General features: G+C 37.2%; 1 protein-coding gene across 2 annotated transcripts in view; it reads left to right on the forward strand.

Moving 5' to 3' along the window:
• The window catches only part of sh3bp5lb (SH3-binding domain protein 5-like, b), a 37,734-nt gene that overhangs the window by 1,100 nt on the left and 21,290 nt on the right, over positions 1–15,344 (forward strand). For both annotated transcript variants that reach the window (XM_088090239.1, XM_042506642.2), the window contains exons 3-5: positions 949–1,077; positions 10,016–10,177; positions 12,537–12,710. In XM_088090239.1, the coding sequence (XP_087946365.1) occupies positions 949–1,077; positions 10,016–10,177; positions 12,537–12,710 (465 nt within the window). The remainder of the gene's footprint in view (positions 1–948; positions 1,078–10,015; positions 10,178–12,536; positions 12,711–15,344) is intronic.

Below are 15,344 nucleotides of genomic sequence, written 5' to 3' on the forward strand. Positions count from 1 at the left end.
GTATTAAAAATAGAAGTTCCAGATGCAGGAAAACCTTAAATTAACAAGGAAACAATACACGACAAAACTATAAAATTATTTTAAAAAGAAAAAGAAAAGAAAAAACAAAACTAAAACACACAAAATTATGAAAAAAAAACCCAAACAAAACTAGGACAAAGATCCTAAATCTGGAAATTACAAAAAACAGAAAATAGACACCCCCAAACTCAAAGTTATAAAAAGAAATTTTAAAAAATACTACAACTCTCTCAAAACTACAAAAAAAACCAAAAACCCACAAGTTAAAATACTCCTAAAAATAAAAATGTATAAAGAAAATAGAAAAAACACCCTCCAAATTCAAAGTTATTATTTTTAAAAAATAACATCCAAAAAACTTAAAATTATTAGACAAGATTAGATAAAAGAAACCCAAAAAAGCTATTTTCTAAAAAGTAAAACAAAAATCACACAACAAAACCCCTCAAAACAATTGAAACCTAGGGAAAAAACACCCCAAAGCCTCTAGATTATAAAAAAAATAAAATATTGAAAAATAAAGAAAATAAAACAATAATAAAAAATAATTACAAAAATGTTTATCTAAACAACGGCAAATAAGTTTTGCAGCTGTATTTGTATAAATGGTTTATTAATTTAATTATTACAAATGTAATGTTTTGATGCAATAATCTTAATCTGTAAAGTTAGTAAAACGTTCAGATAAATGTAGTGTTAAATGTACAGTATTTCCCTCTGAAATGTGGTGAACTAAAAGTATAAAGTAGCATGAAAAGAAAATACTCAAGTACAAACACCTCAAATTTTTACTTAAGTACAATAATTGATTTAATGTACTTAGTTACATTCCAGTACTGGTTATCACAACCTCAGCTTTCATACAGTGTCATGATGGGGTGCACTGAATGTGATTTGCCATGTGTTGTGTGTGTGTGCTCCCCTCAGGACGCCAGGTCCAGCTACAGAAGGATCCTCACTGACTCTGCCAGGAAGCTCAACGCTCAGGGCTCCCAGCTTGGTGCCTGCATTGAGAAGGCAAGACCTTACTATGAAGCCCGCAGGCTCGCCAAAGAGGTGCGTTTTCCAGGTCAACATGTGTCTGCAGTATATGTATGTGTGTGTGTGTGTGTGTGTGCGTGTGTATTTATGTAAAATATACACTCAGTAAATATGTCTTAACAGTTCAGCATTAAATCCTGCCTCTGTGAAGGTTGCAGTGTTTATTTTTGTCTTCAAACTGTTGGAGAGGGGTTGATTTAACCCAGTGGTCATTTAGGAGGCTGTAGTTTGTGCTGCTGTTTAATTGTATGCTGTTATACTGAAAGGCATTCGTAGCATTTAGTCCCTTCATTATGATAATAGAAGTAATAATAGAAACATCTCTCTGCCTGACCTTTATGGAGAAACGCAGAGGCTGACGTGTGCAGTATGAGGGAAGATTAGGGCCATGTGAAAGAAAAAAAAAGAAAGTCCGAGGGTAAAGTCAGAAGATTACGAGAACAATGTCATGATATTATGAAATAAATCGTATAAATTTGCTAGAAAAAAGTTGTAATACTATGATATTAAAATTGTACATTTACGAGAAAAAAGTAGGAATTTTCTATTATTAAACATGAGAAATAAAATCACAGATTAAGACCAGAGAGTTGGGACATAAGATAAGATCCCCCATCCATAGTTTTCACTTTTTATCTAATATTTTCAACATTCAAGCTCATCATTTCAACCATCCATCCATTCATCCCTTCTGATCAATTATTTGTACATTTTTGCTTTTCAAACCATATTACCCAACTCTCTGGTCTTAATGTGTGACTTTTTTCTTGTAAATTTACTAGTTTCATCTCGTAATAGTGCAGCTTTTTTCTTGTAAATTTACAAGTTTTTTTTTGTAATATTGTGACTTTTTTCTTGAAATTACGACTCGTACTATTATGACTTTATTCTCTAAATCTATGATTTCTTTTCTTTTAACATGGCACTGAATTGGCTTTAAATTGACATTTTCTTAAAATATAATGGAGGATTTTATTTTTGAAACTGCAAGTGTCCTGTATTTGATGATGCTACTTGGGAATGTGTGCAGCAGTGGTCTTTTCCTCAATGAAAGCTATGACAAAAACATTTGTTGAAAAATTAAATGCAAAATAACTTTTGAAAATGAGAACCATGATGAAATATATAACACTTTTTGTCCAGGTAAAAACTAAATCACAATGTGAAAGACGGACGAATAAACCAATTACTGTTCGATGCAGCATGCATCTGTGCAAACACATACTGCAGGCTAGTTTATGATTAGTAAAACTGTATCCTCTGTCCCCCCAAAATCTCTCCAACATAATATATCAAGTGCTGAGGTGTTGGGTGTTACCTTTTTTACTTTTAGTTGGCAATCTTTCATGTCAGGATCAGAGGGCATGAGTAAGGTCCAGAATTAATGTTGCAACTGAAACAGTCTTCCTGTATATGCCAGACTCACATAATGAACAGTGTTTTAGTGAATCCAGCTCCTGAATGAGTGATTGCTGTGCAGTGGAGAGGACAGGTAGCTGTGGTAATAATGCTAGCTGGGCAAGAGTGAAAATGTTTCGAAAGGCCAGAGTTTGGAAATAATAACCGGATTTACTGAGGAGAGTCAGTGTGTTGTATTACTGCAGAGCTGAGTCACATTAGGACTGTGTGTGAATGTGTCTCTTCTACAGCAACTTACAAAATACAAGAAAGCGCCTCTGATAATGCTAACTGGACACAACAAAGACAGCGGCAGCTGGAGCCTCAAAATGCTTAGAAGACAAAAAAAATCAAAATACATGCTTACATACACGAGTACATTTTGAAACCTTGTATACATTTTCAGAAGAATAAAATGGTTCTCAAAGTTCAGTGCCAAAATGACCAATGCTCCGCAGTCAGTTCATTGGTGATTTTATATTGATTTCCTTTTAAAACTACCATCAATAGAAAAGCCTGCAGTCAGAAGAATCCTGCTGCTGCTTTCAGATGGACCCTGTAGAACAGCAACACACGTGTCACATTCGCTGTCCAGGGTGCTGATCTATACGTCGCATCATTTTCAGGATGTTTGCAAAAGAAAATGTGAATTTAAGCACGTTTCCATCTGTTATGGGACTATTAGGAATTGGTTCATCATGGTGCCCATATACTGAACATCACTAGGTGAGGTGAGGTCGAACAATATTAAAAAACAGCACCCGCCCCAGCCGCAGCCTGTTCACCCTGCTGCCGCTGGGCAAGAGATGCAGGAGTATGTGCTGCTTTACCACCAGACTGCAGAGCACACTGTGAGACTCCTCAGCTCCACCTCATCCTCCACCTCATCCTCATCCTCCACTTCATTCTCATCCACCACCTTGTCCTCCACTCTCCATCATCAAAAAATGACATGGAACTTTCTGTTATGCTGTTTGCACTACCCTCATTCTAGTTCTTATCAAAGTTTTCTGTTTACACTGTAATTTAAAACACCCACATTACACTGATACCACACATGTATTTTTTTTTTTTACAGTTCATTGTTGTGTTATTCAGTCATCACACATAATACAATTAGTACAAACAATACGAACTATATAAGCAACAGTCTATGTATTAAGTAGTGACTGAAAAGGCTGAAGCAAAAGCTTTTAAATGTCTCTCCTCCATCCTTATCAATTTAAAATAAGAATAAAAATAAATCATTTAGACTTGTAATCCCCCAAAACAATGCTGTTAACCCAAAAAATGAAATCCAAGTATGAGTTACACATTTTTACATTTATATCGGCATTGCAACAGAATTGCATCTCCTTTTAATCTCTTTTTCTAGCTTTTGGTACAGAATAATTACAAAAACCTGTGTGTGTGTGTATGTGTGTGTATCTATATATATAGATATGTATAGCTGTATATTTCTTGAACATGTAATTTATTTTGATGTTTGTTATTTTATTTACTATTTTATTGTTTATACTCTCTTTTAATTGAAATATTTTGAATATCTATATATACATTTTCTGTGTGTGTAACATGGAGGAGGCTACAACTACATTTTCACTCTGCATTCCTGTGTTGTATAATGATAATTATAAATCCTTGAATCTGCCAATAAGCAATAGGTGGCGCTAATCACGTGCCATTATGCCACTGACGAAGAAAAGAGCACATCAAGATGATATCGTTAAAAGGGTGCTAATCAGAAAAAAGAGAATAGCGCATTAATGTTATTCATATTTTTGTCATAAAGTCATTCAAGACAGGTTCCTTATTGCTGAACACAGATCTCAGTTGTACTCAAACAGTCTTTTGGCTGTGTTATCGTAGTGGATGTTAAAATACCCCAGGAAGAGATATTAAGTATTTTATTACTTTAATACAGCCTCTTAATATACACTTAGTGATGGGCCATGTGTGAATTAAATTGAGGATATGGGCCTGGATTATTTATCCTTATTCAAAGTATGGCATTACTGTTTTTATATTACAAGCAATGGTGGTGTGTGTTCATGTATTGTCTGTACCTGCGTGTTTACATCTGTACTTCATGTACACATGCACATAATGTGTCGTATTTACAGCAGCATCTTACTCCAAGCATGTCAGCCATTTTTGTAGGGGACACACAAAAAGTGTAGCCACTCTCAACGCAAAGCCATTCAATAGTGGTGCAAACTACAGATTCCAAAATGCTCCACATGTCTGTGAATATAGACCCTGAAGCTTAAAGAGAAAAGGCTTATGTCTTAAAAAAAGGTGGACATGACTTCAGGTACAAGGTATTTGGAAATAGTTCTTTGGGGCTCCCACAGCCATGGAAAACCTGGAAGTCATGAAATTTCACAATGACATTTTCCCTGCTAGGAAAATTCATGGAATTTGTAACAATCACTCAACGTTTTGGAAAAGTCATGGCATGTTGTTGTGTAAAATGTAATCGATGATTACAGTAATTTTCAGTGAATAACCTTCTACGTAACATGTAACATAAAAGCAAATTTATTTTCTGTGGCTGTCAAGTAACGTTACTCTAATATGCGTCAATGTTTGAAGTTTTGTTTAGTTTATATACGTTTCTTTATTCTCTCCCTGTGTTTCATCTCTCCCTCCATGTATGTTAGTTACAATTATGGACAAGTAGGGTGAGAAAATATTTGAATGATCTATTTCTGAGATATGATAAAATTGTCGTGTGGTGTTTCTGCAGATGATGATGTCACAGTGAAGTTGACCTTTTGACCTTTATCATTTCATCATTTCAGACCTTGGTGTGAAATGTTGCCTTAATGAGCGTATGAATTCTTGAGTTATGGCCAAAGACATGTTTTGTTAGATCACAGTGACCTTGACCTTTGACCTTCGACCAAATTTCAAAAATCATTTTTGAATCCCATTAGATGTTTGTGCCAAATGTTAAGACATTCCTTCCTCCTTCAGATATTGTGTTTATGGGAATGAGATGGACAGACTGATGATTGAAAAACACAGTGCCTCCAGTAGCGTCTGTTGCTGGAACAGGGGCATAAAAATAATGTAGGTCCTTTAAACGACATGGAAAAGTTTAGAAATTTTGTCCAAGAAAAGGTATGGGAACCCTAATTCTAGCAGATAGATCATCATTTTATAGAGCACCTTTACTAGTTGTAATATCTTTCCATACATTAGGATAGACTTTGACACCATTCAGAGTTGTAAGTCCAGTATGCATCATTGGACACTTTATCTGTGGAGAGAATAACTGTGTCTCATGATTTACACATGTATGAAAGTTGCACTTGCCTTACTACTGATGGACAAATACCTGCCAAGTAAAGTAAAAGTTAAATCAACATATACAGACAGAGTCAGTGAGCCATGAACCATGGTGATAGATGTTCAAAACATTAGCAGCTTTATTTCTGTTGCAACCACCGCACTAGCCGTCATCATTTCCAATCCAAGGCCACGTAGGTGTTAATGGAAAGACAAGCCCCTTATACATGGGAGCTAAGGTGATAGTTCACTATTTCACTGAGGAATTGTGGATATATTGTGGATTTATGACCTAAAAAAGCAAAAAGCAAGTTTTGCGAAATATGGTTTTTTTCAAATCACCTGAAATACCACCTTATGCAAGTGTAAAAACTTTTTTGTGATTTTTTTGCGATTTTTTCTCAATTGATGTCTATTACGTGTATTTTATATTTGCTGTTTCAATTTGCATAATTTGAGGGTTAATGAAAAACTAACTACTGATGAGCTACTGCACGTTTGGAAGAAAAGCCTTGTAATTCTACATGAACTCATTTTTTCATCTGCGCATCAACAATACATGTTATTATGTATCAGAAGACTAATGTAACCCATGAAAAAAGCAAGCAGGATCAGCACTGTAAAAAATGCAGAATACAAACATAATGAAAATGATTTGGAAAAAATATCATTTTATATGCAAATATTGTTAGAATAATGAAGACAAAGTTGTAAATATAGCTGTTGAGTTCTCCTTTTTAAATTGGATATTTGTTTTATTGAATTTATTCACAGATCATAGCATAAAATATTGTGTTATGTGTGTATCATTATGTGTATAGTATGTATTAAATGTCCCTCCAGTTACCGTATTGTCAACACAATCCACAGTTCTACTGGATGATGGGAATGCATATGCACTTTCTCTGGTGTCAGGGAGCCGTAGCTGATACAGAATGATTTGTCTGTAATGGAACCTAATTAACTGCATAACATTTTTAACCCTTGAAGGAATGGAGCCTGAGTGGCAGTCATGTTTAATCAACATGCTGAAGAATCATGTGAAACTGTAATTGAACTGATGAAAATTGTGTGAAAGAAGAGCAGAGGTCTAATTGAAAGCAATAAAGCAAGTAATAGATTATTAATCTGAACTGTTGAGCACTGTCAGTTGTAGTTATAAAAATGCAAATTAGAAAATGAGGAAAATGGTATCAGTATTAGATCAGTGGTGCAGATTTCAGTAGCCTTTGCATTTTTTAATCTCTTAAACCACAACATGTTTGACAAGCCTAACACATAGAGACTCTGTATGATAGAAGCTGTCATCACCAGCAGTGATGCAGTCATTAATCTTTCAGCAGCAACCTTACAGTTTCTGGTATCCTTCTCCATCCAGCCAGGCCGTCCTGCTGTTTTCTCTTGCAGAGATGTCGATCAGACCTTCCCATGTGATCACTGTAACCTTGAGTTGAACAATTTTCCCCAAACTAACACAGATGCACCTTCCTGCAGGCGTTGACAGAGCTCACAGAGCAGCATGACTGCAGTGACTTTGTTCTTTAATCACGATAAATCCCTGTGACATTGAAATTTATATAGCACACTATGAGTCATACTACAGTTGATTGTTGATGTGTGAGTATAGGTATTAATAATGTATTATAAGCCCCATCAGTCACCCTCAAGTTTATAACTAGTCAAGAGCATCCATAAGACCCTTGACATTTATAAATCATTGTTAGTCACATCTATAATATTTTATGACTGTTGATATAGTGCACCAGTAATTTTGTGTTTATGAGTGTAGTCATGAAGTGGTCTTCATAAAAAGTGTTACCACATTTATTTCAAATAAATATTTAACAGCCTCTAACTGAGATTATATGACTTTTAAAACAAACAAAACACTCTTTCTCTCACAAATTCAAAAGTTGAATTAATTGGCAGTAAGAACTTGAATACTTCACTGTGAGATTTAACCACCTACTTAACCCACCTATTTAACCTACTGAATTCGTATGTGTAATTAAATTCCACTTAATACATAGCATTGAAATGTTTTACTTCACAAACCATCCATCTAAATTCCTCTCCTTGTAATCTCAAGTAATTTTTTGTTGGGATCACAAATTCAAAAAAAATTAAACAAAAAAAACTATATTCAGGTTGCTTAAAGTGGAATTCTGAGTTTAAAACTAAAAAAGTTACAGGTCAGGTTACAAGTCAAGTTGCTCAAAAAAGGATTGATTGATTTGAAGATTAAAATGCAGATGCAGAAGGATACCACATGTAATCCACTGACGAAGCAACAATTTGTGTCGACTTGGAATGAAAATGTGCTGAGGTGTAGCAGGTAAACATCTATAGGTTCCTTGGAATTACTATCACTGAGAACCTATCTTGGTCTTCACACATCACCACCCAGGTTAGAAAAGCACAGAAAAGGCTCTACTGCCTACGGAAACTCAGGAAGGCTAAATTCCAGAGCAAGATCCTGGTTAACTTCTACAGAGGAGCAATAGAAAGCATACTGACTGGAAACATCACAAACTGGCATGGTTTGTGCACGGCCCAGGACAGGAATTCTCTACAGCGGGTGATAAGAACTGCCCCGAACATCACTGGTTCCCATCTACAGAGCATCAGTGACCTCACTGAAGTGAGGTGTCTGCACAGAGTCCAAAGGATACTGAAAGACAGCAGCCACCTCAGCCGCAGTCTGTTCACCCTGCTGTCATCTGGAAAAAGATTCAGAAGTATCTGCTGCAGAACCACCAGACTATGGAGAACCTTCTTTCCCCAGGCTGTGAGACTCCTCAACTCCTCCTTCAATGCCAAAAAGAAGTAGCAGGATTTAGGATCAACTTTAATTTCATTTCTTCTTAAACCATGTTTAAGAAAAATGACAATAAATCTACCTTGTACCTTGTACCTTAAAAGAGCTTATGGGATCACATTTTACTGCTGTTGCATCTTTCAATGTGGCAAATGATTGATTGATTAACCCTTTGAAGCCTCAGCAAACTTGCTTTATTTACTTCACAAATACGGAATGAAGGCAATGAGCAAAGAAAGAAGAAATGACTCAAAAAGTAGAAAGAAATTAGAAGGTAGAAGGTAGATTTATTACAATTATTCTTGATCCTGCTACATCTTTGGAGTTGAAGGTTGAGTTGATTGAAATCAGCAGCTACTATGACGATTCCAATCTGGTTGCTTGGTGATGTTGCTGCTAATGGCATCGTTCAATTCCTGCAGTGCATTTTTTGAATTTGCATCAGAGACTCCTGTCCAAATGGCCCCCACAAGGTCAGTCCATCCAGTGCAACAGCTTAATCCGGGATGTCAGGTGTTAACCATGTCTCTGTGAAGATATGCGCAGAGCAGTCCCAGATCTCCTATTGCTGAGTGAGCCAAAATCTCATTTGATCCACTTCACTCTCCTGCGATCAGACACTAGACAGAAGAAAGCATTGGTAGAGGAACAGCTCTGGGTCCAAGTCAGGCCAGCCTCACTGTGACACCGACTCTTCTCCCTGTTTTCGTCTGGCACTTTCAGTTTCGTTTCTCCCCTCCAGTCCTACCGGCTTGCTGGCGTATGCTGTCGGTAGGGACCCTTTCACGGTCTGCTGCATTCAGTCCAAGCCCTACACAACTTTTCTCGATGCTGATAAGTGCCACTCTATCATAGATAAGTAGTACTTCAGCAGAAAGGGCCATGGTGTTGAAAAACCATTGCTGAATGAACCTTAATCGCATCTCATCCACTTTTTTCTCCCGTGAGCAGACATTAGACAGAAGAAGGCTTGGAAGAGGAACAGCTCTTGGTCCAAGTCGGGTCAGCCTTGCCCTGATACCGGCTCTCCTCCCACTCCTCGTCTGGTGCCTTAGGTTTTTTTACTCCCTGTTCGGCACATGCCAATGATGGAGGTCCTCGTGCGGTCTTCTGCATTCCGTCTAAACCCCATACAACTTCTCCCGATGTTGTTAAGTGCCACTATTGTAGAGAAGTCGTGCTTCAGCAGAAGGGGCCATGGTATCGAAAAAAATAGACAAATATAACAAAAAAATAGCAAGGATTTGCGGAGCTACCGGCTGCTGCATCTACATGCGCTGTTGTTGTCATAGCAACAATAGTAATTATTAATTACTATTAGGTATTTGTAAAAAGCACAAGAAAATAATCTGAAAATCAGAAAAAAGTAAATAAAAAGTTGTTTTTTTTTAAATTGTTGCAGTATGTATTGTGATTTTCAGCTGTTGCTGTGTGTTCCCCCAGGCTCAACAGGAGACCCAGAAGGCAGCTCTGAGGTATGAGCGAGCCGTGTCTATGCACACTGCTGCCAGAGAGATGGTGTATGTTGCAGAGCAGGGCCTCCTGGCTGACAGGAACACCATGGACCCAACCTGGCAGGAGATGCTGAACCACGCTACTGCTAAGGTACACAACCAGCGTTTTCCCTGACCTGGAATTTTTGATTTTGAAACAGGCAAAAAGGAGGGCAGCCTGTGACATTAGCTACAAGTTTAACTAAAAAGAGGGGAAAATATTTTCCAACTTGTTTAACCCATCAGTTTCACTAAAGTGATCCACATAGGGATGGTCTGTCTTTGTGATATAGTTCAGTATCATTTGGTGGCACATTGTTTTCAGCTTTAGACTCCTGTCCAAAGCAGCCATTACTTATTATTATTAGCCATACTGCTGTGCATTATGATTGACCACTTTAGAAATGTTGGAGTATTGGCAGCACTATAAAGTGATGATGGTGACATTGACTTGAAGAGATTTTTGGCTGAGTCACTCTCCAGGACAGGCAGCCCCTTGAATGAATAGCCAGCACTCCATTGTAGCCACGGGGAAACTTTGAGCAGCATGGATCTCCTTTGCTCTCAGTATTAAACTTTAAAGGTCATTGTGCTGTAGCCATTTGAATGATTGATGGTGACTGGAAAAAGGTGCCTGCAGAGTTCAGCTGGAGCTTCTGCTGTGGTTCACTCTGTTCTGCTGTCAGACCTCCCCATCATGCTGGAAATTTCTGGAATATAAGAGATGCAACACACAGTCATATAACTTGGTTTCGAGGTCACGGTTCAGTACATTTCTGGTACTGTTGGTAAATAAAGGATTGCCAGGGATATTTTTGTTGTTTATCAGTTTGAAATGTAAAAATGGTTGCTCTTTGGGGATAATTATTGTCAACATAAATACATAATTAAGTGTTGCTTCATTTTTATTAAAAACAAAAAGCCCTTGCATATTCTCAAATCTAAACTAAATGAAGAAGCACACTGCACTTAGCAGAGGGAAAAAAAGTTAATAGTCATACATTAACACTAATTGCATATCTTATAATTCACCTATTCTTAAAAAATGGGACAAAACCTTATTCGTTATGGGGCTTCTGATTTCTATTCTTTATTTATTCTGGTAACATATGTTTGAAAAGATCAAAGTCTTAACTGTTAAACCTTGTAATGGGCCGACCTGACAGTGATTAAATTTGTTCTTAAATAGAATTTTTTTCTGCTGAAGAACTGGGTTTTCCTTAGGTACACAGAAAGTCTTAGTATTATAATATAAATCATGAAGGAAATGTTCAATGAGTTTCTTTTGTATTAGATACAAGATTATTTCATTAGCTGTACAATTAAAAAGTTTAAGATCTTTTTATTAAAGAAATAAATACCTACTAATTTTGCCCACTTACAATTTCTGTTGGTAATATAAACTTTGTGATAAACAAAATATAATATTATTTGTAACACAAAGAACACATGAGGTGTACCACAACAATGTTTGACTCATTTTTATAAACCATCAGAAATATTTATTTAATGAATATAACGGGAAAAAATCTGTGTGACAGAGGTGGCTTCTCTATGATGGAGCTGACAGACAACTAACCAAGATGAGGTCAAATAAACACAAAGTTGTTGAGAGAATTTTTTACTTTTTACCAACATCGGTCCTAATCATGAATATAAAATGTTCATGTTTCGGAATTGTAACCCTTTAAATACCAGGGGGTTGTCATGATACTAATATGTTTTTAGATGAATTTTTATTTTTTTTTTTATTTTTAATATACCAGCTGCTTAGTAGATATTTCTTTGGTGATCGCAGCCTGGGATATGTCAGTGATTAGCACCAACATTGATTGTGACAGCGCACCTGGTGGAAATAGCATGTATTTTCTCCATATGCCAAATATGAAAAAAAAGAGGTCATCAGGTATAAAATAGTAAAAATGATAAATTCCGAGTCAAAAGCCTAGAATGATACCCATAAATAATACACTGCATGTTTTTATGCTTTGATGGCTGTGGGATCAGAAATTGCAGTTTGAATGGATTTCAATGGTGCATTTTTCCTTTGGAAATTCCAAGATGAAACAAAATTCACACTCTTTAAAAAATGTATGCCATATGCATGAACACAGCCAAAATTATCAAAAAATGAAGAATGCACCAAAGAGTCCCTAAGGATTGAAGTGTGACTGGGTTTTGCCGTCTCAGTTATCTGTTTTGTGTTTACTTTTGTGATTAAACCAATTTATGTTTATCTCAGACATACTACGCAACACAAGATTCATAAAAGATTAAAGATCAAGATAATAAAGATGAATGGACCCTGAAATGTCAGTCTTCAGTTTGCCAAATAATCACTACCATTAGCTGCTATAAACTGCTGGTCCTACCAGACTTAGAGAACCACAGTGGTATAGGCAGAAGGTAATGTGTGATTTGTTGGATCGTACACTGTTCCTGCTCTCAGTTTTGTTTCCTGTGCTGTGCAGGTGAACGAGGCGGAGGAAGAGCGCCTCCGCAGTGAGCGGGAGCACCAGCGCGTCACTCAGCTCTGCCAGGAAGCTGAGGCTCGAGTCCAGACCCTCCAGAAAGCCCTGAAGAAGGTCATCCTCAAATCCAAACCTTATTTTGAACTTAAGGCTCAATTCAATCACATTCTGGAGGTGTGTACTGCCAGTGATCTTTAACTCCATAATATGCTGTTCATATTGCCATTAGCTGATGAATGTACCTCTCTGACCATGAGTGAGCAGGGACACCAGAGCTACCAGGGAGCGTTCCCACAACACTGGCTAACGCTACCTACAAGATGCAATAATGTTTTGAAGAAAACATTTTAATCCAGGGTTCAAAAAACTTTTTTAGGATGTTTATAATTTTGAATAATGTCCCTATAAGGTTAAATGCTGACTAAGACGTGATGTTATAAATGCAACATTGTGAGGATGTTTTCGGTGATGAGGTGACAGATCATAGTGTTCTCATGTAAAAAAAAATCCCACAATGTTAAACGAGAACAAGGGAAGAACATTTTCAAAGCAACATTCATGTTATTGAGGCCTGAGATTACAGAACATTGTTGTTAAATGAAAATGTAAAGTAATGTGTTATATTAACAAAAATAAAAAAATAATATTTTTAAAAATGTTTATGGCAAATGTTAGCCTAACTTTAAGAGGAACACTCTTGGAACTAAAAGAAAATATTAGTAAAATGTTAAGAAAACTTTACATTGGTTGCATTGTACCAGTCTTAGAACGTTTTTAGAACCAAAAATTGCTAGTTGGGCGGCCTCTGCATGATGCTCTACATGACGTAGCAACTTTTTGTTGATGTACTTCACCTGGGGCTAGTGTGAGTCTGCAATGTTAATTTCGAGTCAGCAAAGTGTGTGAGTTGTTATGAATGGGATTTACCTTACATGCAGACATTTGTGGCTCTCGGCATTACAAAGTGCTTGTCAAAGCATTCAACCTTATGTGAATTTCATTAGAGTTTTGAAAATCTCCCACCTGGCCTGCAGCTTTTCTGCTGCTCTTAGTTGCTTTTTGTTTCCAGTAAAACTTGGTGAGGGCCAAGTTGTGAGATTTGAACCAAATTTAAGCGGCTGAATGGAAAACATGGAGATCAGATTTGATTGTTGGTAGATTTCGAATGTTGTTATCTGCTATCATGTATTGTATGTGTTCGTCTACCTAACAAGCTGCGTGGGCCTGTGACATGATCAGCCTAATTGATGCAATCTGCTGACTCGACTGGTAGTCATTAGCTGTTGCTTCCTGACACCAAGGTGCTCCTTATAATGTTTTCTTTACTAAACAGAACGTTTCAGAAATTAACAATGCCGCTGTTACTTTATGCACTGACCTTTCATGGCCTTTTTTTAAAAGGACAGCTACAGAGTGGACAGGAAATGTGTGTTTAATGTCAGTGGATATCATTGAGTTTGGTCAGAGCTACTATTTTTATTGCTGCTCTTCTGCTGGTTATGGGGAAAGGCAAAGTCTTAGGTTTGTTGTATTTGTGGACACCAATGTCTACATCAAGTTGGATACCCACTGTACAGACATGAAGCTGAAATATCCCGGATACAGCTGCTGCCATCTTGCGCTTGTGAATTCATTTGGAGCCACTGTCTACTAATCTCCGCTATTGATTTCCTACCATCTCGTCAATTGCAGACTGATTGGCTCGCACAGCTGTCAATCATGATGTCAACCCCCCCCCTTCATAGCATCAAACAACGCATTAAAACCAAACTTGAAAAATGAACACTTGAAAAAACACCTGAAGTGGGTGAAACCATCTTTTAGGAAAAATATAGTTTTTAGTTTGGCCTATGTCCCATTCATTAACACGAAGGGAGTGGTATTTATGACCTTTACAACAGACAGACACCAGGGGGCGATCCAGATGTTTTTGGTGAAGTCCATAGTGGATACAAACAGATTGTTACATTGTATAAATGGTTGCTAATGTTGCTGTGTGTCTGGATTTGTATGTAAGCAACAATGCTAATAAGTTTACCGTTGTAGTTTCATCAGGTGATACCAGTTTACAACCTGTTCCACTGCTGTCAGGTGTCCTCAAAATCAACAAACACAGCTTTAAAAATCACTTTGACAACATTTTTTATTGTAAAAAGGGACGACTAATTGTAATTTTAGGCAGCCATTACCCCTAGTGGGGATGACCAAGGTTAATCCTTAATCTGTTAAATGTTGAGAATATCTTGGACCAGTAACCCAAATGAGTCTGTAGGTTTATTTTAATACTTTTAATTTACTGCACGGTGCAAAACCTGGGTCTGGTGGAAGCTAACGTTTGCTTATTTGGCTATACCGCTTTTAACACCATCCTGACCATGCCACCAACAGCTTGAGGCTTTGAAGCAAATTTTACATAGTGGCCAAAAGTGGAATTACACCATCCAGATCTATCACATGATGCCTTAGACCCTCACAGTGACTAAGGAAAAACTCCCCCCAAAACAACCCTATAACTGGGAAACAATTGGGAGAAATCTCAGTAAGAGCGACTGAGGAGGGATCCCTCTTCCAGGACAGAAAGAGGCAATAGATGTCGGAATATCACATTAGTGGTTAGGTAAGGTTAGAGTAAGTTACCTGCTTGGGTGCATTCAGCCATTGTAAGGCATCAGTGCGCATGCCTTATGGTGCCCCATAATGCTGAAGATTCGGGTACTTTCATACTGCAGAAACTATTGACTCTAGTGGACAGTCATCAGTAGTATAATGGGCAGTCCAGTCAATATGAGTCCACCACTAAAAGTGTCT

Source organism: Plectropomus leopardus, chromosome 17 (genome assembly GCF_026936395.1).
Source record: "Plectropomus leopardus strain MGB_pleo_1.0 chromosome 17, ASM2693639v1, whole genome shotgun sequence".
Classification (NCBI taxonomy): domain Eukaryota; kingdom Metazoa; phylum Chordata; class Actinopteri; order Perciformes; family Serranidae; genus Plectropomus; species Plectropomus leopardus.